Raw genomic sequence first — 24,947 nt, forward strand, 5'->3', positions numbered from 1 at the left:
CAAATGAGGGAGGCCCACAAGGTTTCAAACAAACCAAGTCACCAAGTGGGGCAACTAATAACTGGGCTGGTAGAACGGATTGGGCTTGGGAGGCAGCTAGGTGGAGTCCAGAAGAAACACATCTGCGGGCTTCAGGGCAAGTTGGGCCGGGGGGGGGGGAGGGACCTGCAACGCGGAAGAGAATGCGGGCCGGGTCGGCTGCTTGGACGTGGGTCTGGGTCTGGGAAGGAGATCTGTGGTCCATTGTTGGAGGCGGACCGCGAGGAGTGCTGCGCGACATCTCCTTCAGCGAATGGCGTGGGCAATTGTGAAGCGCAGGAGGAAGGACACCTGCATCCCTGTGCGTGGAGGGAAGGCACCATTGGTGGGACTGGCGGGGAAGCGAAGGAACGGAGCCACGGGCCGGTGCAGTGCAACCGCGAAGGATTGAGCAAGGTGGAACGGAAAAAAAGGGGTGACTATGAGGATGAACCGGAAGTGGTGGGGCTTGGTGACGAACCAGGCGGCCAAGCTGAAGTTGGAGTTCCAAGCATGCTGGTTTTAGGAACTGATGGGAAGGTGAGCGGTCTGGAAGCGATAGAAGGGGAAGATGGAGGTGTGGGTCCACACAATGTGAATGGCTAAGTTACAGAGGATGCTGGATCTGAAGCAGAAATTGGAGGCGCAATAACAGATTCTGATCATAGGGATAAGCAGGCAGAACAGTTATTAGAAAATAAGGAAACATCGAAGCTAGCAGTGGAGTCAGGAGCGATCTATGACGATGAAGAAGATATTATGGCGATTCTACAGAGTCAAAATGAAGCCATTGCAGCAAAAAGGAAGATGGAAAAATAAAAGGAGAAAGCTAGGAGGAGCAGGCCTAAACATCACAACAAGGTGTGCAGCAATTCTTTTAAATGATTTACAGTTGTTGGAATATTAGAGGCTTAGGAGGGTATGGAAAGTTGAGTATGGTAAAAGAGTTGAAGAAAAAATGTAGGTTGAATATGCTAGGTCTAATTGAAACTAAGAGGGAGGTGGTGACCAAGTTTGATGTAGCACGCTTGTGGGGGAGTGATACGGTGGGTTGGGACTATGTGGAATCAGTTGGTGCCTCTGGCGGCTTGTTGTTAATATGGGACACTTTTTTATTTAAGCGGTTGAACTGCTACAAAGGGGATGGCTGGCTGTGTGTTGAAGGTGTGCTGACAAAAAATAATTTTAATTGTGCTTTCTGCTTGGTATATGGTGCACATGTTCGGAGTGAGAAACTGGTGATGTGGGAGGAGTTAAGCTACATTGTGGGTCTATGTCAGGTTCTGTTTTGCTTCATGGGAGACTTTAACGAGATACTACGGTTGGAAGAAAGAAAAAGCGTTGTTAGTTTACCTGCATCTGCGGAGGATTTCAAGGAATGGGTACAGGACTTACAGTTAGTAGATTTACCGCTGCCTGATCGGAAGTTCACATGGTTCCGAGGTCAATATTGTAGCCGCATTGATAGGGTCCTTGTTAGTGTGGAGTGGCTTGAGGACTTCCCAGATACTTGTTTGAAAGGAGGGCCGAGAGGCCTCTCAGATCATTGCCCATTGATTTTAGAAGATTCTAGACTTTGTGCGGGACCGAGACCTTTTCGCAGCTTGGATTCTTGGTTTACGCATGAAGGGTTCTTGTAGTTGGTAAAGGACGAGTGGAGGAACTTGGGAAATGATATATTCACCAACAAGCTTAAGGCGTTAACAGTACCGCTGAGAAGATGGCATAAGGAAAAGTTTGGGGACATGGACAACAGAATAAAGAAGTTTGAGGAAGAGATTAAGAAAATTGATGATATGGTTAGTGCTGGTAGTTATGACGGAATAATGGAGGCTAGACGGAAGGCTTTGGTGTCTTGCTGTGCGAAGTGGTATGTCAGAAAGGAGATTCATTGGAAGCAAATGTCCCAATCCCAACATGCTCGAGATATGGACAAGAACATTAGGTACTTCCATAACCTGGCATCGGCAAGAAGGAGGCACAACAGAATTGAATCTCTAGTGATTAATGGAAGACTAGTACGGAATCAGGCTAGAATAAAGACTGCGATCTTGGGGTTTTATAAAGAGTTGTATAGGCAGGAGTATGCTCCTCTAATTGGGATCCGTGATGGGCTAGTCAAGAAGATTACTGATAAGGAGGGAGAAGCACTAGAGGTGATGCCATCAACTGAGGAAGTACGAGAGGCAGTTTGGGATTGTGAGTCCAGTAAAGCACCAGGTAGTGACGGTTATAACATGAAATTCATAAAGAATTGTTGGGAGGAGCTGGGTCAGGAGTTTACTGCAGCTGTGTTGGGCTTTTTCCAGAATGCGAAGCTACCAACAGATGCTAATATTACTTGGGTGGCGTTAGCTCCAAAATTTGTGGGAGCTAAGGAAATTAAGGACTTAAGACTGATTAGTATGGTTGGCTGTGTGTACAAGGTGATATCCAAAGTGCTGGTACGAAGAATGCGATTAGTGATGCCAAATTTAGTAGGGGAGACTCAGTCTGCGTTTGTAAAGGGCCGGAAAATACATGATGGTGCCCTCATTGCTTGTGAGACGGTCCAATGGCTAAAGCTGCGGAAGAAGCAGGCAGCAGTTGTCAAGCTAGACTTTCAGAAAGCCTACGACAGAGTGAGATGGAGCTTTGTGGATATAGTACTGCAGAAGATGGGCTTTGGACTTAGATGGAGGACTTGGGTGAAGGAATGTGTGACTATAGCGTCTATGTCGGTGTTGATTAATGGGTCACCGTCTAAGCCGTTCAAGATGGAGAGAGGTCTCAGACAAGGAGACCCTCTCTCTCCTTTTCTGTTTGTGCTTATTGTTGACGTGCTGCACAGGATGGTAGGGGAGGTGATAAGAAATGGCCGAATTTCTCCACTGCTGGTGGGAAGGGACATATAGAATTGTCGCATCTACAATTTGCAGATGACACAATTTTATTTTGTCCACAGGAAACAGAGACACTGGCGAATTATAAGAGGCTCCTGCGCTACTTTGAGTTGATGTCTGGCCTGAGCATCAACTTTGAGAAGTTGAGCCTAATCCCAATTAACTGTGAGAAGGAATGGGTGATGAATATGTGTGGTTTGTTGGGGTGTGCTGAAGCGGCGTTGCCTGTCAGGTACTTAGGCATTTCTCTTGGCGCTAACCCTCGGTTGGTGAAGACATGGAAACCAATCATAGACATGGTGGAAGACAAGCTGAGCCTATGGAAAGCTAGAACTCTCAACAAAGTAGGTAAATTAAATTGGTCCTCATAAAATCTGTTCTCAATAGCTTGCCGATTTATTACTTAAGCTTGTATAAGATGCCAAAGGCAGTTGTAGAAAAGATAATCGGACTGTAGAGACGGTTCTTATGGAGTAAAGAAGATGGGAATAGTAGGATGCCAATGGTGAGATGGAAGGTAGTTCAAGCCCTGAAAAAGCTAGGTGGTTTAGGGGTGGGAGATGCTTTAATTAGAAATGCATCGCTCCTATTCAAGTGGTGGTAGCGCTTCTCAAAGGAGGACTGCCCGCTTTGGAAGAAGGTGGTATGCTCCTGTAATCAGCTGGACCCAACTACAATGCTGTCAACCCAACCGTTGCCATTAGGAAGGGGCCCGTGGAGAGATATCTGCCAGCTCAATATTAAGAAGCAGCATATAAGAAATATGATGATCAGTGGCTTGTCCATGGAGGTGGGAAACGGCCAAAGCATCCATTTTTGGGAGGATGCTTGGTTACAAGGTGGATCTTTGAAAGATTATTTTCTGAGGCTCTTCTCTGTTTCAAATAAACAAGGATCAGTAATAGGGGACTGTGGGTTTTGGGATGGGCTAGAGTGGGTGTGGAACTTCCAGTGGAGGAGAGAACTCTTCCAATGGGAGCTAGAGTTGCTCAATCAACTCCACGACCGGTTACGAGTTGTAAGTTTGTCGGTTGATAGAGAGGATTCAGTGGTCTGGAAATTCGACAAAAAATGTGTTTTTTCTACTAAATTGTTTGTGCAGGTGTTGCAGAAGGAGACCCTCTTAGAGGACATCACGAGTTACAGCTTCACTAGTTCCATCTGGAGAGGCTTGGTTCCTCCAAGGGTTGAACTATTTGCATGGTTTGTTTTAGTAGGTAGGGTTAACACGAAGGAGAGACTGACTAGACTCGGCATTATTAATCATAATGACAATGTGTGTGTGTTGTGCAAAAAGGACATAGAATCAGTACATCATTTGTTTTTTGCTTGTGAGTTAACATGGAAGGTATGGTGTGCTTGGTCAACGGTTGCTAATAGAGCTTGGGCCATCCTAGGAACCGGAAAAGAGTTCTTTGAGAGTTGGACTAGAGTACCAGGAGGCAAGTCTGAGCAAAGGAAATGGCTGACAGGATTTTGTGCGGTTGTTTGGAACATTTGGTTGGAGCGCAATAGCAGAGTGTTCCAGAGCATACAGACAAGTATTGAAGGAGTAAAGCATAGATCATTCTTGAGCTACAGGGAATGGTGTGGAGTTGATCCGTTTGGTTGTTGATGGCATTACCGGAGATGACAACGGATGCGACTATTTTATTTTTGATTATGTATTGTGCTTTGTTGTACTATTTTTCTTTTTGCTCCACTTTATTGTATTGAGCTCCTTTGTTAAAAAAAAAGAATTATTAGAAAGGACATTAATAATCCGAAAAGATCAATATATATAATGGTCTTCATTGGATGAAGATTAATAGATCTCATTTATTAAATTATATATATATATAGATGGTGCATATAGAGATATAACCATTGAATTGACTCACTTTGAGAATTCCTAATGGTTATAATTACCGTATATTTGTCAATAGGATATTCTCAAGATGAACATAGTAATAAAGTTTTCTTTGACCTGCGACTGTCATAATAATTAACAATGTATTTATTATACTTTGATTCCGGACACCTAATATCCTAGGGTGCTAGTTGAATGGATATTAGGTATAATTTAAATACTTATAGAATTAATGATTAGTCAATAAGGAATCCGTCAACTCTCGGTAAAGTGTTTGAGCTCTATGATTATATGACTGAGATGAATAAAACCTTGGCCAAGGAGATTGAATGAATGAAGAAATGAGTTTCTTAAGTCATTCACAGTTCATTATAATAATGGTAACAAGTTAGAGTTTGACAATTAAACCATACTCTAAGGGTTAACCAAGAGTTGGAAAGATGGAAGGAATTATACTTTGTTCTTCTAAGGTTCTTAGTAAAAATATATTACTTTATACTATCGGGTCATTGAGGAGTGTTGCTAGACGCCAACCTTGATTAGTAAATTTAGTATGACTAATTTACTACCTGCTTAGTATTAAACATATGGGGTCATACACTAACGAGTGTTCTAATCTTTGCTATAGAATTATTTAATTATTAATTTGATTTGATCAAATAAATAATTATATTAATTCAAATGGAATATTATTATATTTTTTGCTAGCACCAATATAATAATAATATGATAATTGAGAATATTAAATGAGATTTGAGAATAATTAGTTATTCTATTTCTGAATTTGAATTATAAATTTGGATGAGATCCAAATCGATTATGTTTTAAATTGTTATGATATGATTCAGATTTAGAATTTTAAGATATGATTTAAATTTGAATTGAGAATCAAATTTAAAATCAGGAACAAATCTCATACTATATATATGTATGCTAAGAGTAGAGGAAAGGTGAGAGAATAACAAGGGTTTTTATTCCTTTACCTCTACACACATAAATGTATGTGAGCCTAATTCTTGGAGAAGAATTTTATAGTGTGCAAAAAGTTGCAAAGAGGTTTTCAATTTAGATCAGATATCCATTGGTCAAAAAGTTGACAGCAAAGGTTGGTCTCGGTGTGGATACGCATAGCGCCTTCATACAATCAAAGAATAAAATTTTTACTAAAGTGTCCAAAGGTATTTAGATCTTATCTACATAATATTATTGGAATAAAGTTTAAGCACAAAATAGATCTTTAAGGATTGCTTTCTTTTCTTCTGCTGTGTGTTATGAACACATGGTAATCCTTCAGTGGTATCAGAGCTTTGATTTTTTGTGTTTAAATTTCATTCTTATTTTCTAAAAGTTTGTGAATTAATAAGATTAATTCAAATATTTTTTTATGCATATGATGTAGTTATTTTCATTGAGATGGATTTTTAATAAATTAACAGTTAATTTATTTTAGTTTTGATTATTTATTGTGATTAAATTATCATCCTTTTGAAAAATAATAGTTATGATTTTAATCAAATATCTGATTTGATTTTATTTCATCGTGACTTTGGTCACATAAAAGGAATAAGATACAAAAATAAATTTTTATTTGTTTCTTATATATATAAGTGTATATATATTGAGAATGTCAAATTTGATTTGGTAGTTTTATAAGGCTAAATTGTTAGTCTATTAAAATCAAAATTTGATTTGATTAATGTGTTTTGAACACTATAATTTTAGAAATTAGTTTTTTTTTTTAATTTTCTTGATTATAAAGAGCGACTTGACAACCAAGAGTTTTATTTTCAAGATAATAATCAGTATATACATTTGATGTATTAGGGATTTAATTTTATATTTTACCTAGATAACCTGGGAGTATAAAATTTAATCCATGAATACTGATAGAAATTCTCTAACAATAGAGATAAATCCTAAAAATTAGGAGATTGCCTAAAAAAATAAATTTATCTCTTGTTTACAAGGAGCAACCTGACAACTAGGAGACTTGTACTCAAAGATAAAATTTATTTATGCATATGATGATGTATAAGGAGAATTAATTTAATACTTGAACCTAGACAACCTAGGGGTAAAAAATATAATTCAGTTAAATAATTATCTGACAACCAGATAATTATTTGGGATTATAACTGTATGTGATACAATTTAATCATATTTATTTAGAATAGGTATGAGTAACAACTTGACAACCAAGATACCCATTCGCGATTCTAAATAATTTTTCCTGAAATATAGATTTCTTAATTTACTTTCAGATTTTAAATTTTTAAATATGTCCACCTTTTGTGTGGCATACTTGAAAGTAATGTATTGGCTACAATTTAGAATTATTTTTTCAAAGGGTACGGTTATTATTGAGATGATAATCCTACTCAAATGATATCCTCTAATAAGATTGGTGACGGAATAGTTAGTACTTGTGAAGTATTTGGATTATTGTTTTATTACAATATAGGTTGTTTTGACAACGATGGGTTCCAATTTCAAAGACATCTACCCACTATTTATTACTAAACATCTTAAGAAGATGTTGGTGTCCAAAACAAGATAGTACAACTATAAAAAAATTTTGTTTAAACTAATGGGAGTATTGGAAAATATTTTTTGAATTAAACAACTTTAGAAGTTGGAATGCCATTAGGCAAATGACTTTTGCAAGAATTGTTATTGCAAGCATTTTTGGAGATTTATTATGTCACAAACAATTTATAATTGGTCTTAATATGATTAAGGTTTGTGATCTTGGTGCGTGGCAAAAGTTAACCAATTAAGAGATTTCAAATAAGAGAATAGCGTTGCACGTATAGCTCTTAACCAGCTAAGATCCGCCTCACCAATTTAAAAAAAGGGGTTGTCACAAATTTTAGAAATAAAAATACTAGGAGTATGAGTCCCAGGTCGTCTCCCAACGAGTTGCAGGAAAGAATGCTAATTTATTAATCAGAAAATTTCCAGAAAGTTTGAGTTTTGATAATGAGTAATTAAAATAATTGTGAATTAAAGTAATAAAAATAAACTAAGAATAATTATTGATATTCCAAATAAAAGTCCTTGACTGGGGGAATAATTAAGTGGAAATTCTATCCTTGTTGGAATCTTCTCAAGTGTAGTGTAAAGAGGTTGTTGTTCTCACTTGGTTAACCCTTACCGAATAAAGAAAAGTATAGTGATTAAACTAACTCTTACCCGCAAATCCTAGTCCTCTCCCTTGGGAAGGTCCAGCGTTAGCAGATACAGAATTAGCTAACAACATCCAATTTAACTAGGTACTTGAGCATTCCAACTCAAGTGTCTCCTCTCAATCAACCCCCATGTCAAGTAGAGGATCTACTCCATTGACATGAAATTAATAATCATAAAAATATAAGAAGACATAATTAAAATTAAATAGAGAATTAAAATTAATTAAAAATAAAAATAACTCTATATATTAATAAACTCAAAATGTAACATACTTATTTGAATAGAGTCAATAATCAACTGAAAAGAGTAAAGAATAACGAAACAAACTAAAGTAGTATCTTCACAGAGGTAAGGGCTCTTCAACATCCACATTCCAAAGCAAAAGCATAAACTATCAATGTAACACTAATCTAGATTTAGATCTAAAACTAAAGTAATCCTAATGTGATGAATCTTAATGTGTGTGGATGCGTGTGGGTTCGTTCCTTGAGTTTCTGTATGATCCCTAGCTTTAGTCTGTGTTTCTGGGCCGAAAACTAGGTCAAAATGCGGCCTAAAATCACCCCAACGTATTCTGTTATTTTTTCAGATCGCGTAGGTCACGCGTACGCGTCATCCACGCGTTCGCATCATTCAGCGATTTTCGTTGTCACGCGTTCGCGTCATCAACGCGGCCGTGTCATTCGTGCAGACTTCAATCCACGCGTTTGCGTCAGGCACGCGTTCGCGTCGCTGCGATTTCTTCATTTCACGCATTCGCGTGGGCCATGCGCTTGCGTCGTTGTTCGCTGATCATCTCCTTGGTTTCTTGTGTTTCTTCCATTTTTGTAAGCTTCCTTTCCATTCTCTAAGCCATTCCTGCCCTATGAAGCCTGAAACACTTAACGCACAGATCACGGCATCGAATGGTATAAAGGAGAATTAAAATACATAATTAAAAGGTCTCTAGGAAGCAAGTTTTCAACCATGGAACAATTTTTGGGAAGGAATTGTAAATACATGCTAATTATATGAATAAGTGGGTGAAGACTTGATAAAACCACACAATTAAACACAATATAAATCATAAAATAATGGTTTATCAACATCCCCACACTTAAACATTAGCATGTCCTCATGCTTAGTTGAAGGAGATAAAATAAATGAGTAGGAAAATGCAAAACTCATGAAATACAATGCAACCTATATATATGTGAATGCAACTATATGGTTCTTGTCTACTTGGTTAAAATAAATAAGCTCTTCAAGACAAACACAAATTGGATTTCACTAATTCAAATTATATAGTAAAAACAGATAACATTGTAAGAAGACAGCTCATGAAAGCAGGGAACATAGAATTAAGCACTGAACCCTCACTGATGGTGTATATGCACTCTAGTCTCCCAAGTGTATAGGGTAATCACTCTACCATTCTCTAATCATGCTTTCGAAATTTTGTTCTTCACCTAACCAATCAACAATATTCAATCTATTAATGCAAACATCATGAAGTCTTTTAAAGGTTGTACTGGGGCCAAGGTAAGGGTAAGGGTATACATATGGCTAAGTGAGCTATAAATTGAATCTTTGACTAACCTAAGCTCCTATCTAGCATACATACACTCTATATAACTCTAGAATCATGCATAGCTACCCATAAATTTCCACTTTCACATTACATACTCATGCATTAATTTTCCTTTAATTTTCATCACATGTGCATTGGAGCTTTACTTAACTTAGAATTGGGGTAATTTTGTCCCCTTATTTAATTAAATATTTATTGAATATTTTTTTTGGATTTTTATTATTTTTTTTATTTATTTTTTTCAGCATAAACATAAATATCATCAATGCACATAGATTTTTAATTTCTCTAGTTTTACATGAGTAGGTACCCAAATTCCCATTATTTTATCCTGACATATTCCCTTATTAACCCATGTTCCCACGATTTTCCCATACTTAATTAACACACAATTTCTATCTTAAGCTAACCAAAGATTCAATTGGGATATTTAATTATTTTTCTGCTGCTAGTAATGTGGTAAAATATAGAACAGATGGGATAAAAAGGCTCAAAATAGCTAACAAAGGTAATTTAAAGGGTAGGCTTATTTGGGATAAGTGAGCTAAAATCAAATAATGGCCTCAATCATATGCATGCATATAACACATTAAACATTGGACATATAGGATGGAACAAAATAAAGATTACAATCATAAAGAAGTAAACACACAAGAATAAAATATTTATGGTTAAATAATGTAACCATGTAAATAAGCTCGAATCTCATAGGTTGTGTGTTCTTAGCTTTTTAAACTATGTTCCAAATACAACTTCTAACAATTTTAACACAAAAGATTTATTTTAGATTAGTGAAATTTTTCAAAAATAGGGTCTTAAAAAGAAACTTATTATTTTTCAATCAAGTAGAACATGCATGCGATTAATCTATTACTATGCAATTTATCCTATTCTACAAAAGAAAAATTAACTAAATATCCTATTTTATTGGTGTTTAAGGAAAAGAAATTACCTTCGGAAGTCAGGTACTGACCGACCTCCCCACACTTAAGGCTTTGCACCGTCCTCGGTGCCATCTGTCAGGAACAGAGGGGGGCTGGTAGCAGCATCTCCATAATCGGGACCGTCATGGCTCCCTGTGCTGGTAAATGAAGTGGAGTCCAGGGTGTCTGGGTCTTTGTCAGGTCTGTAGTTTCCCATAAATAGCTCCTTAAGGTATGTGAATCGGCGCTGGTTACGGCGCTCTCTTAGCTTTGCTTTGTGTTCCTACCGATCCAACCTTTCAAGTATTTGATGGAGTAGTTGGTTTGTTGTAGGTGCTTGTGGTGTGGAAGAAGAAGGAATATCTCCTGCTGGTTCTGTGCTCCGGTTGATAGTTGCTGCTGGAGGTCTGATATACTTCCCGTTAGGGACGTATTGATTATCTCGTGGAATCATGGCTTTGGTATCCCCAGCTCTGTAGGAGACTCCGGCTGCTGAGATGAGATCTGAAACCAAGGCGGGGAAAGGTAAGTTGCCCGCAATTTGTACGTGTCCCATAGCACTCTGAATGTATCTTGGTAAGTTTAGAGGCTGGTCTGTAAGGATACACCAGAGTAAAATAGCCATGTCCGCAGTGAAGGAGGACTCATGAGTGCTCGAAAAGACGTAGTGGGACATAATCTATGCCCATACTCAAGTCTCCAAGGTAAGTGCTGAAGCCGATATCCCTTTAGGTCGGGATCGATGGTACCCGTAGATCCATCTGCTGCCAGGTTGTGCGATAATTTTGAGAACGGCGTCCCAGTCAAATTGGTATGTCTGGCGCTTGAGTTAGGCTTCTTAGAATGTGTCCAATCCTTCTGGAACAGGGGGAATATCTAAAGCTTGTTGAATGGCCTCTTCAGTTATGGGGACTTGCTTCTGACGGATATAGACATACTGCATGGTTGGCATGTGAAAGTTGGAGTAGAATTCTACTACCCACGATAGATTAACCTGCTGTGGCTGTCTCTGTAGGAACTTCCATTGTCGTCGCTCAATGTGGGGCTCAACAAAGTCAGCAATGTAGGTTGGGAGGATAAGAAGGTGCTCATTGTTATAGTTCCTTGCTGCCAGGATGGGGAACATCTGCTCACAGTAGCGGTTAGGAAACCGCGCAGTGTCCTTTGCTGGAAAAGCTTTTTCTTTTTCATCGACCTTGATGATCCTCTTGATTCGTTTTGTTGAGGGTTTCACCGCTGTTGAAGATGGCTCTGTCACTAATGCTCTTTTTGTTCCTCTCCTTGCTGGTGGTTTGGGAGTAGCTTTCTCTTTACCTTTCTTGGTGGCCATCCTGAAAAAGGAAAAAGAAAGTGATATGTAAAGCTAAGGGTTCGAGCAAGGGAGCGAACATTATGGTTAATAATCAATGCACGGTAAAAAGGGATGTCATTAACACATGGTCTAGACTACATGTGAAAAGTTCATCAAAGGAGATAAAGCAAGTGCATCTGATGGCAATTAAATGCAAGATGTTTATTGGCATGCCGGCAAAGGCATGAGTAGCATAGATCAAGCATTAATTACTTAAATGTATTATCACTCGTAACAAACTAGCCATCACGTTTGTATTGACAATTATATTCAATTAATAAAATATAAAAGGGGTTTTGTGAAAAACATGCATTAAAGTAGTAGAATAGAATAATTCAAAATAATGCACAATGCCATACGGGCTTTTTCACAAATACTTGGCATGCATGGTGAATATCGTATTGGAAGTAGTAAATTGAGTCATGCAAGCAACCCTTATGAAAAGTAATATATAATTGTCAAACAATTTATAATAACTCACAATCAAAATTTAAAAGAAGATAGTGACCCAAATAAATTGCTAACACCAATTAAAGGAATAAAAAGAAAAGAAAAGAAAATATAGACAATGAAGGTGAAAAGAAAAATAAAACATAAATAAAAAAAATAAAGGAAAAGTAAAAAGTAAAGAAAGAAATAAAAGAACCTTGATAATGGATGTGAAAAGTAAGGAAGAAGAAAGTAAAAAGTGAGAAGGAGTAGAGAGGAAAGAAGGGGGAAGAAAGAAATAAGAAGGGAGAAGAAAAAATTAGGATTAGGGAAGAAAAGATATGATATTTTAGCTGATATGGATATTCTGTGCATCGCATGCGACGCGGACGCGTGGTTCACGCGGTCGCGTGGTGTGTGAATTTTGTCAGGTGACGCGGACGCGTGGGTCATGCGGTCGCGTGACTTGATTTGTGCGAATGGCGCGAGGGCAGCTGCACGTTCGCGCAACTCGCTGTCTCAAACTCATTTTGCCAAAATTTGTGGGTGACGCGATCGCGTGATTGACGTGATCGCGTGGATGGCGATATTTTAAAAACGACGCGGCCGCATGGTAGGGCTTGTGCTTTCAACATCATTCTAGCCGCACTCCATTATAACTCTTTGCCATATACCTCTTTTACGTCGATTTTTAGGGGCACGCGTTCGCGTGGGTGACGCGGACGCGTGGGAGGCTATTTCGCAAACGACGTGGCCGCGTCATTGACGTGGTCGCGTGGGCATGGTTATGCCTAAGGCGCGCCTCCAGCCACGCTTTTGCGTGACTTTCTGTTCAACTTTCTTTTCTTCATAACGCACATGTGACGTAGACGCGTCAACGACGCTTACGCGTCGCGTGCGTTTTTTTTATGTAGAATGCTAATGCAAACTATATGCAGGGATGATGAGAAGAGTCATTAAAATCATAAAAATAAAATAAAGTAAAAATAAAGCTAAGACTGAAACGGAACGATCATACCATGGTGGGTTGTCTTCCACCTAGCACTTTGCTTTTACGTCCTTAAGTTGGACACTCTTCAGGCTCATTCTGCTACTATTGGTGGGTCTTTCAAGAGGAAAACCTCTAGTTCTTTGTGATCCTTCATCTTCTCACCATGATAAAGCTTCAGGCAATGTCCATTGACCTTCAGAAATTTGGAGCTAGTAGGATGACGCAGGTGAAAAACTCCGTATGGCTCTGCCTTTTCTACTTTGTAGGGACCTTCCCATCTTGATCTCAGTTTACCTGGCATAAGCCTCAGTCTGAAGTTATAAAGAAGAACTAACTCCCCTTATATGAATTCTCTTCTTTTTATATGCTTGTCATGGACAGCCTTCATTTTTTCTTTGTATCTCCTGGAGTTGTCATAAACTTCTAGGCGAAGATTCTCCAGTTCTGCTAGTTGTAGTTTTCTTTCAGCACCAGCTTTTTCAAGATTCATGTTGCACTCCTTCACAGCCCAGAAAGCCTTGTGTTCCACCTCTACTGGAAGGTGGCAAGCCTTTCCGTATACTAAGCGGAAGGGGCTCATCCCAATGGGTGTCTTGTACGCTGTTCTATATGCCCAGAGTGCTTCTTGTAGCCTGGAACTCCAGTTCTTCCTAGGAGGTTTTATTATCTTTTCCAGAATACGCTTAATTTCTTTTTTAGAGACTTCTGCTTGCCCATTGGTCTGGGGATGATAAGCTGTTTCTACTTTGTGAATTATCCCATGCTTCTTCAATAATCCTGTTAGTCTCCTATTACAAAAATGGGTGCCTTGATCGCTCACGATTGCTCGCGGTGATCCAAAGTGACAGATAATATGGTTTCTAACAAAGGAAACAACAGTGTTAGCATCATCATTGCCGGTAGGAATTGCTTCCACCCATTTAGAAACATAATCTACAGCTAACAGTATATAAAGGTAACCATTAGAATTTGGAAATGGACCCATGAAGTCAATGCCCTAAACATAAAAAATTTCACCGAAAAGCATAATCTATTGAGGCATCTCATCCCTCTTGGATATATTACCAAACCTTTGGCATGGGGAACAAGATTTACAAAATTCAGCAGCGTCTTTAAAAAGAGTAGGCCACCAGAATCCACAGTCTAGAATTTTTTTAGCTGTTCTCTGAGGGTCAAAATGTCCTCCACTCTCAGATGAGTGGCAAGCCTCTAAAATGGACTGGAATTCTGATTAAGGCACACACCGTCTAATTACCTGGTCAGCACCATACCTCCATAAATATGGATCATCCCATATAAAATATTTTGACTCGCTTTTTAGCTTGTCTCTTTGATGCTTAGTAAAATTTGGAGGAAAAGTGTGGCTAACTAGATAATTAGCTACAGGTGCATACCAAGGAACTACTGCAGATACTGCATGTAAGCTATCAAATGGGAAATTATCATTTATAGGAATGGAGTTATCCTTAATGTGCTCAAGGCGACTCAGGTGGTCTGCCACTAAATTCTGGTTACCACTCCTATCTTTAATTTCTAAATCAAATTCTTGCACCAGCAGTATCCAATGTATTAGCCTTGGTTTGGATTCCTTTTTAGCTAATAAATATTTTAGAGCTACATGGTCTGAGTACACAACTACCTTAGTACCAAGTAAATAGGCTCGGAATTTATCCAGAGCAAAAATAATAGCTAGAAGCTCTTTTTCAGTAGTAGTGTAATTTGATTGAGCAGCATCTAAAGTTTTAGATGCATAAGCGATTACAAAAGGATCCTTACCTTCGCGCTGAGCTAGCACCGCTCCTACTGAATGGTTGGAAGCATCACACATAATTTCGAATGGCTGGCTCTAGTCTGGTCCTCTCACAATTGGAGCTTGAGTTAGAGCAATCTTCAGCTTATCGAATGCCTGCATACAATCCTTACTGAACTCGAACTCAATATCTTTCTGTAGCAATCTGGATAAAGGCAATGCTACCTTACTGAAATCCTTAATGAATCTCCTGTAAAAACCTGTGTGGCCAAAGAATGAACGGACTTCCCTCACGGAGGAGGGGTAAGGTAAACTAGAAATGACATCCACCTTTACTGGGTCTACAGAAATACCAGAATTAGACACAACATGTCCTAGTACAATTCCTTGTTTTACCATAAAGTGACATTTTTCAAAATTTAATACAAGGTTTGTACTAACACATCTGTGTAACACTCTAGATAAACTATCCAAGCAAAGGCTAAAAGAATCACCATATACGCTAAAATCGTCTATAAAAACCTCCATACAGTTCTCAATAAGATCTGAAAAGATACTCATCATGCATCTTTGGAAAGTAGCAGGTGCATTACACAAGCCAAAAGGCATTCTTTTATAAGCATACGTTCCAAAGGGACATGTAAAAGTGGTCTTCTCCTGATCTTCAGGAGCTATATGAATTTGAAAGTATCCTGTATAACCATCTAAAAAATAATAATGAGATTTACCTGACAGGCGATCAAGTATTTGGTCAATGAATGGCAAGGGGTAATGATCCTTGCAAGTGGCTTGGTTGAGACGCCTATAGTCAATGCAAACTCTTCATGAATTCTGCACTCTAGTTGTCAGGAGCTCTCCATGCTCATTTCTTACTGTTGTGACTCCAGATTTCTTTGGCACTACTTGTACTGGGCTGACCCATTCATTGTCTGAGATGGGGTAAATGATATCTGCTTCAAGTAGTCTGGTCATTTCCTTCTTGACAACTTCTAAGATGGTTGGATTCAATCTTCTTTGAGGCTGACAAACAGGCTTTACTCCCTCTTCTAAGAATATTCTATGCTCACAAATTTGGAGACTGATGCCTACTATATCCGCCAAGCTCTATCCAATTGCTTTCTTATGTTTTCTTAGCACACTGAGTAGATGCTCTTCTTGTTGAGAAGTGAGTTCTTTCTCTGTGCAATGATAACTGGAAACTTCTACTTGTCCTCAAGGTAAGCATACTTGAGGTGTGGAGGGAGGGGCTTTAACTCTAATTTCTGCTCATGGCTAGGCTCTGGATCATCCGGGGCTGGTGATAATGGTAAAGTGCTCTCATTGTTTTCAGAAAGTGTCCCCACACTTGGACCTTGCTCCATGTACTTTTCTTCTAATTCTTCCTGGTGAACTTTAGCTACAGTTTCATCAATAATATCGCACTGGAAGATAGAATGATCTTCCGGAGGATGCTTCATAGCTTCATTTAAACTGAAACTCATTGTTCTGCCATCTATCTCAAAGGAGTAAGTTCCTGAGAATGCATCCAGCTTGAACTTTGAAGTCTTCAGGAATGGTCTTCCAAGCAGGATTGATGATGGTCTTCCTGAGTCATTAGGGGGCATTTCCAGGATATAGAAATCAATGGGAAATATGAGCCCTTTAATGCTCACTAAAATATCTTCAGCAATTCCAACTACTGTAATAATGCTTTTATCTGCTAACACAAAACGAGCTGCCGACCTTTTTAAGGGAGGGAGCCTCAAAGTATCATATATAGACAATGGCATTATACTAACACATGCTCCTAAATCACACATACAGTAAGAAAATATCACACCTCCAATGGTACAGTTAACCATACATGGACCTGGATCACTACATTTTTCAGGTATACCTCCCATTAAAGCAGATATAGAACTACCTAAAGGAATAGTCTCTAATTCATTAATCTTATCTTTATGTATGCACAAATCCTTTAGAAACTTTGCGTATTTAGGTACCTGTTGAATAACATCAAAAAGGGGAACAGTTACCTCGACCTTTTTTAATATTTCTACCATTTTGGGATCAAGTTCCATCTGCTTTCTGAGCTTCCTTGCAAGTTGTGGAAAGGGGATAGGATGGGCGCGATTCATAACTTTTTCATCCCTTGGTGCTTCATTCTGTAGTTGAGCTTCCTCTTCTTCAAATTTGTCTTGTACGTCCTCTTCCTCTTCAGCATCTTCCACTTCCACCACATCCTCTGCTGGCACATATTCTGGTGGGCTTGGCTCCTCATGGTTCCTCTCCTGTAATGTGGTTCCGGACCTCAAAGTGATAACATTAATGCCACCCTTGGGATTAGGTAATGGTTGAGAAGGAATTCCACTGGAGCTTGAAGGTTGATGTGTGGAATTAAGTGATGAATCCATTCAGGAGATGAGAGCTTGTAAAGTGGCAGTCAAGCCATTCAGACTAGAGTTCAGCTGCGCCTGCATGTCCTATTATCCTTGCGCAAGAGAACGGAGCATCTCGTCATTTGATGAGGAATTAGAATAAGTAATCTGAGGATCTTGTTGTTAGTTGTGCTGGGTTCCTTGTGATTGTCTTAGGTGAAGTGCTCTATAAGGTTGGTTCTGATTCTGCTGTCTGTTGTTGTTATTGTTATTCCACCTTTGGTTTCCATTATTGTCTCTGCCTCCTCTGTTATAGTTGTCCTTCCAGCCATGGTTAGAATTATCTCTCCAACCTTGGTTGGAGTTATCTTGCCATCCATGGTTGTAGTTGCCACCTTGTTGATTGTATCCTTGATTCGAGCGGTCATAGAAGTTATGAGTGGCTGCCACAGTGTTGTCTTCCTGTTGGAGCTGCGGACATTCATTAGTATAATGACTATAATCAGCACAGATTCTGCATACTCTTTGTGGAATTAACTGTTGGCTTTGCTGTGGTGGGGAAGGCTGAGCTTTATGTGTTTGTTGTTGGTTTAACTGCATTTGCTTCAGTAGGTTGGTCATTTCACATATACTCTGTGTGAGAGCAGTAGTTTCAATGCTAGAAGAAACTTCGGCAACAGCTTTTGAGTTGCTACGCCTCGGCCTGTGATTCCTAGTGGACTCAGCTAAGTCGCTGATCAATTGCCATGCTTCATCTGTGGTTCTGTACTTTTTCATGGAAACATTACTAGCACCATCTAGTGTGGTCTTATCCTGGGGGTTCATGCCTTAAGTGAAGTAGCAAATCAATACTAGTCTATCAATCATGTGATGGGGGCATGCGTCTAGAAGGTTCTTAAAACGCTCCCAGTATTCATAGAGAGTCTCTGAGTCACCTTGAACAATGCAGGAGATCTCTTTTCTCAGTCTATCTGTGACTTCAGCTGGAAAGTATTTTTCCAAAAATTCTCTCCTGAGTGTATCCCAGTTGGTAACAGTCACTTCAGGTTGGGAGTAGTACCACTCCCTTACCTTTCCCTCAAGAGAAAATGGGAAGGCAGTTAACAGAATAGAAGTTTTATCTGCACCATTACGCCTAACAGTAGAACAGGCTGTCTGGAAATCCCGAAGGTGCTTAATAGGCTCTTGAGCAGGTAAGCCATGAAACTTGGGCATCAAGTTGATTAGTGCAGTCTTCAATTCAAAATCTGCAGCCAGATTTGGATGATGCACTTGATAAGGTTGCAATGTAAAATATGGGACTCCTGCTTCCTGGAGAGTAATCCTCCTAGGTGCTGCCATGTTACCTGCACGTGAATCAGCTAAATCAGTAGTAAATGAGCTTGTCTCGCTCTCAGATGGCGGTTTAGATTCGCCCTCAGATGAGACTGGTGAATCGATAACAATCACTTCACCACCCTCAGAGGCTAACCGACGTTGAGCTCGCCTAATACGTGAAAGAGTTCTTTCAATTTCAGGATCAAAAGTGGCTAAGCTCAGATCAGGCAATGAACGCGTCATTCAATGAGAAAGACATATAGCTCATGGTAACAAAATAAAAATAAAATATGCGAATAAAATAAAATATGTACACTAATTAATAATCTAGCACACTATTGCAACTCCCCGGCAATGGCGCCAAAAATTGGTGCGTGGCAAAAGTTAACCAATTAAGAGATTTCAAATAAGAGAATAGCGTTGCACGTATAGCTCTTAACCAGCTAAGATCTGCCTCACCAATTAAAAAAAAGGGGTTGTCACAAATTTTAGAAATAAAAATACTAGGAGTATGAATCCCAGGTCGTCTCCCAACGAGTTGCAAGAAAGAGTGCTAATTTATTAATCAGAAAATTCCCAGAAAGTTTGAGTTTTGATAATGAGTAATTAAAATAATTGTGAATTAAAGTAATAAAAATAAACTAAGAATAATTATTGATATTCCAAATAAAAGGCCTTGACTGGGGGAATAATTAAGTGGAAGTTCTATCCTTGTTGGAATCTTCTCAAGTGTAGTGTAAAGAGGTTGTTGTTCTCACTTGGTTAACCCTTATCGAATAAAGGAAAGTATAGTGATTAAACTAACTCTTACCCGCAAATCCTAGTCCTCTCCCTTGGGAAGGTCCAGCGTTAGCAGATACAGAATTAGCCAACAACGTCCAATTTAACTAGGCACTTGAGCATTCCAACTCAAGTGTCTCCTCTCAATCAACCCCCATGTCAAGTAGAGGATCTGCTCTAATGACATGAAATTAATAATCATAAAAATATAAGAAGACATAATTAAATAAAATTAAATAGAGAATTAAAATTAATTAAAAATAAAAATAACTCTATATATTAATAAACTCAAAATGTAACATACTTATTTGAATAGAGTCAATAATCAACTGAAAAGAGTAAAGAATAAGGAAACAAACTAAAATAGTATCTTCATAGAGGTAATGGCTCTTCAACATCCACATTCCAAAGCAAAAGCATAAACTATCAATGTAACACTAATCTAGATTCAGATCTAAAACTAAAGTAATCCTAATGTGATGAATCTTAATGTGTGTGGATGCATGTGGGTTCGTCTCTTGAGTTTCTGTATGTTCCCTAGCTTTAGTCTGTGTTTCTGGGCCGAAAACTAGGTCAAAATGCGGCCCGAAATCGCCCCCATCGTATTCTATTATTTTTGCAGATCCCGCAGGTCACGCGTACACGTCATCCACGCGTTCGCGTCATTCAATGATTTTCCTTGTCACGCGTTCGCGTCATCAACGCGGCCGCGTCATTCGTGCAGACTTCAATCCACGCGTTTGCGTTAGGCACGCGTTCGCGTTGTTGCGATTTCTTCATTTCGCACATTCGCGTGGGCCATGCGCTCGCGTCATTGTTCGCTGCTCATCTCATTGGTTTCTTATGTTCCTTCCATTTTTGTAAGCTTCCTTTCCATTCTCTAAGTCATTCTTGCCCTATGAAGCCTGAAACACTTAACGCACAGATCACGGCATTGAATGGTATAAAGGAGAATTAAAATACATAATTAAAAGGTCTCTAGGAAGCAAGTTTTCAACCATGGAACAATTTTTGGGAAGGAATTGTAAATACATGCTAATCATATGAATAAGTGGGTGAAGACTTGATAAAACCACACAATTAAACACAATATAAATCATAAAATAATGGTTTATCAGATCTTTTTGAAAAAAGTTCAATATGAGTATTGAGGGCACTTAAGAGTTGGTTTGACCAATAATAAAAGGGCAATGCTAGGTAGACAAAAAAAACCGCCAGAACTTGCCTTATTTAGCATTAATTAATTGTCACAACAATTAATGAATGCTAAATAAAGCAAGTTATGGCTGTTTTTGGCTGATTTTCTTTGGTTACAAGACATTTCCGTAATGAAAATATTGAGTATTTTTATTATAAGACATTTAAAATCTCCAAAAAATATCTAATTCATATTCTTATTGAGTAGAGAATGAGATTCTCATAATAGACAAATACTAGTACTTTATGTACTCTATCGTGTTTAAGAAAGAAGAAATCAAATTTTATTAGATATGATTTGATTCAAGATGACTAATTTTTCTTTAAACTTTTAGTCTACGTTTTAGAAACGTTGCTAAATTAACAAAGTTTTCACTAAGTCAATTTTGAACTCATGAGATGTGGGAAAGGACATAAACCAAATCTAAAGAATATTAGAGTTTGGAGATGTCTTACATGTGTTAAAAGATTACACAATAATAAATTAATGTTAGATCCAATAAATGAGATTTATTGGTTGCCCTAGAGAAATAATGAGTATTATTTCTATCACCCTTCTTATGACAAAGTGTTTGTGATAAGAGGTTGAACTCTTTTTTAGAAAAGGGATTCCCTCCCAAAGAAAGATAAGATGAACAAATAGAACTCCATGAAGTTCAAGACAATCTAAAGTTTGATTTGTGCAATGTCAAGGAAAACTTTGTATCTACAAAGAAAAAGTGAGAGTACACTTACTTTTATAATAATTGTTTACTACTCAATAGAGGATATACTTTCTCCTGAAAGTATAAAAGGTTTGATCGTCAAACAAATTTTTTGAAAAGTAACCTATTTGATACAATTCTATAAAGATAGATCTAATGGTTACTTAAATTTTTTATAATCATGTTCAATAAGGATTGTCCTTAAAATAAAATTACGCCCTATTGTAGTGGGAGGTTTTATGTTTTGAGAAAATGTGATATTTATTATACATTAGGCATATTTTGGAAAAAAAAAGTCAAGCACATATGCTCAAGAGCTAAGGTGTTTAAGGTGTTTAAGGTCAAGAGAGTTTTGATAAACACAAATGTGCATTGAAAGTTATACACATGATTGATTGGCTCTAGTGCAAGTGGGAGATTATTGAGATAATAGTATGCCCAAGATCCAATCTATTATGATTAGCTCTCGTGCAAGTGAGAGATTGTTGGGAATAAGTAGTATGACCACAATCCAATCAATCATGTGTCAAATAATTTGTTATTGTTATTATATTAAAATGTTAATATAATAAGGTCCTTGATTAAATTTAGAGATTTATCATTGTGATAGTGATCATAATATTTAGAGATAAATCTTTTATAATTTAATCTAAATTATTCTTGGTCATAGAGGTATTAAAAAGGACGTTAATAATTCGGAAAGATCAATATATATATATATATAATGATCTTTATTGGATGAAGATTAATAGATCTCATTTATTAAATTATATATATATATGGTACATATAGAGATATAACCATTGAACTGACTCACTTTGAGAATTCTTAATGATTATAATTACCGTATATTTGTCAATAGGATATTCTCAAGATGAACATAGTAATAGAGTTTCCTTTGACCTGCAACTGTCATAATAATTAACAATGTATTTATTATACTTTGATTTCGGACACCTAATACCCTAGGGTGCTAGTTGAATGGATATTGGGTATAATTTAAATACTTGTAGAATTAATGATTAGTCAATAAGGAATCCGTCAACTCTCGGTAAAGAGTTTGAGCTCTATGATTATAATGACTGAGATAAATAAAACCTTGGCCAAGGAGATTGAATGAATGAATAAATGAGTTTCTTAAGTCATTCACAGTTCATTATAATAATGGTAACAAGTTAGAGTTTGATAATTAAACCATACTCTAAGGGTTAACCAAGAGCTGGAAAGATGGAAGGAATTACACTTTGTTCTTCTAAGGTTCTTAGTAAAAATATATTACTTCATACTATCGGATCGTTGAGGAGTGTTGCTAGACGCCAACCTTGATTAGTAAATTTAGTATGACTAATTTACTACCTGCTTAGTATTAAACCTATGGGGTCACACACTAAAGAGTGTTCTATTTCTGAATTTGAATTATAAATTTGGATGAGATCTAAATCGATTATGTTTTAAATTGTTATGATATGATTCAGATTTGGAATTTTAAGATATGATTTAAATTTGAATTAAGAATCAAATTTAAAATCAGTAACAAATCTCATACTATATATATGTATGCCAAGAGTAGAGGAAAGGTGAGAGAATAACAAGGATTTTTATTCCTTTATCTCTACACACATAAATGTATGTGAGCCTAATTCTTGGAAAAGAATTTTATGGTGTGCAAAAGTTGCAAAAAGGTTCTCAATTTAGATCAGATATCCATTGGCCAAAGAGTTGACAGCAAAGGTTGGTCTCGGTGTGGATACACATAGCTCCTTCGTACAATCGAAGAATAAAATTTTTACTAAAGCGTCGAAAGGTTTTTAGATTTGATCCATATAATACTATTGGAATAAATTTTAAGCACAAAATAGATCTCTAAGCATTACTTTCTTTTCTTTTGAGGGTTGTTCTTGTGAAATTGTTATTGAATCGGTCTTAAATTTTTTTAAAAAAATGGCCGTCAGGAGTATATTTGATGCAAATCGAAAGCTTTTAGAACACAATTGAAACAAAATAAAACTTAAAGGTGTTTTTGAAATTTTTGTCAAACTTTAGGGACAAAAAAGTATATTTTACCCTATCTATAATAAAGTAAATAAATTGAATTGAATTAACCAACAAGCTTTCTAACATAATTAAGCACAAAATAATATCAAATTGTTCACCACAAAATACAGCATAAAAATAGTTTACAGCACATTAAAGTAGCTTTAAAACATTAAAATAATCTTAAAATTAAAAGAAATTTAAATTTTGACATAATATAAAAGGGAGAGGGAGTAAAAGTGCAGGGAGAAGAGCCACCGCTGATAGGATAGGCGGCTGAGGTGTAGAGAAGAGGCTCAGGGAGAGGGAGTAAGATCATTTTGAGTAGAAAATTCATCTTAATTTTTGTATTATAATTATTAAATAGAAATTCAAAACATCTTTCTCTTTTCTTTTAGGAGAAACTAAGTTTAGTCTCTCTATTATAGTCTTATTTAATTAATTAATTAAAATAATTAAAATTAATGTAATTATTTTTTTTACAATAATATTTGTTCTTGTGGAGTTTACCGATGTATAACTCGTCCACTGATGAATGCTTGTAACTTCCTCGTCAGGGTGAGGTATACGTCGATGATGAGAGAACAAAGGGGGTGGGTACCTGTAAAGGACATTCCGACACTTAAGTAAGTAAACGAGTAAGAAGATTTGCCAAAATTTAACGTAATGGAAATAATCTCCCTACCATTCCTTTATATCCGAGAAATGAAGATTATCGTTGTGTCTCTGAGTAATGGTGTTTGAAACGGAAAACAATTGTATATCCGACGTTTTGATATCTGGTTGGACGTCAGTTATGGTCAGCTGATCTTTAAGGTTTTTACGCCGAGTTATAACTCATAACCAATGTATAACAGTCACATCATAGCTCCCAAGTTTGGCCTGGTAGTTTTTTTATGAAACAGGTTGAGCTTTTTGAGAACGCATTATAGCTCGGCGTATGGAGCCCCCAGTTTAACGTGGTTCATTTAAAGCATTCAGTACAATTAAATTCAATTTTGTGTTTTTAGTTGGTAAAGAAAAAAGGAAAATGAAAGGGTCTTGTCATTAAAAATTGTTTTCAATTTCCAATGATGCTTAATTACCGTTGGCGGTTTTGGAAGCAACGGTTGTGATCTACTTAAAATTGAATGGGTTTATTAAATGTGTGGTTAAAGTATTTTGGAATCCTGGAAATTTTATTAGAGCTATTTCACTTTTATTGGAACGGTTTTGAAGATCAAGAGATGAGTAAAAGAGGTTAGTGTATTTGCATTTGCTTGTTCTGGTTTTTCCTACCTCCCTTTCTTTCTGTTCTTGCAAAAAATGAGAGAGAAAAAGGGGAAAATTTTGCCAAAGGTTGATGACGATGGGTCGTATGACTGGGTGAATGAAGACATTAAGATTCGTGACTATTTATTTACTGATAGGAGTAGTGTAAAACCCTACCACACAGAGTCTTATGCTTAAGTCATAAAACAGAGGTGGCGAGGTATTACGACCTCTAAAAATAAAATCTAGTATGTGTAGTATTGCAAAAATGTTTATAACTAGGAGCCTTTGAAGGAAAGTGGGTAAATCAAAACCGTTAAATTAAAAAGCGCAACACTCCAATTGATAACGTAAA

At 37.3% G+C, this 24,947-nt stretch overlaps 1 protein-coding gene and 1 non-coding gene across 2 annotated transcripts; both read left to right on the forward strand.

Moving 5' to 3' along the window:
• Positions 1-953: 953 nt before the first annotated feature.
• On the forward strand, positions 954-1,658 carry LOC112757431 (uncharacterized). Its single transcript, XM_025806022.1, has one exon. The coding sequence runs from the start codon at positions 954-956 to the stop codon at positions 1,656-1,658; it is 705 nt and encodes a 234-aa protein (XP_025661807.1).
• A 16,512-nt stretch (positions 1,659-18,170) lies between these two features.
• On the forward strand, positions 18,171-18,278 carry LOC112760677 (small nucleolar RNA R71). The gene has a single exon (XR_003181107.1). It is a non-coding gene; the product is annotated as a small nucleolar RNA R71 (small nucleolar RNA).
• The last annotated feature ends 6,669 nt before the right edge of the window (positions 18,279-24,947 follow it).

Source organism: Arachis hypogaea, chromosome 16 (genome assembly GCF_003086295.3).
Source record: "Arachis hypogaea cultivar Tifrunner chromosome 16, arahy.Tifrunner.gnm2.J5K5, whole genome shotgun sequence".
NCBI classification, from domain to species: Eukaryota; Viridiplantae; Streptophyta; class Magnoliopsida; order Fabales; family Fabaceae; genus Arachis; species Arachis hypogaea.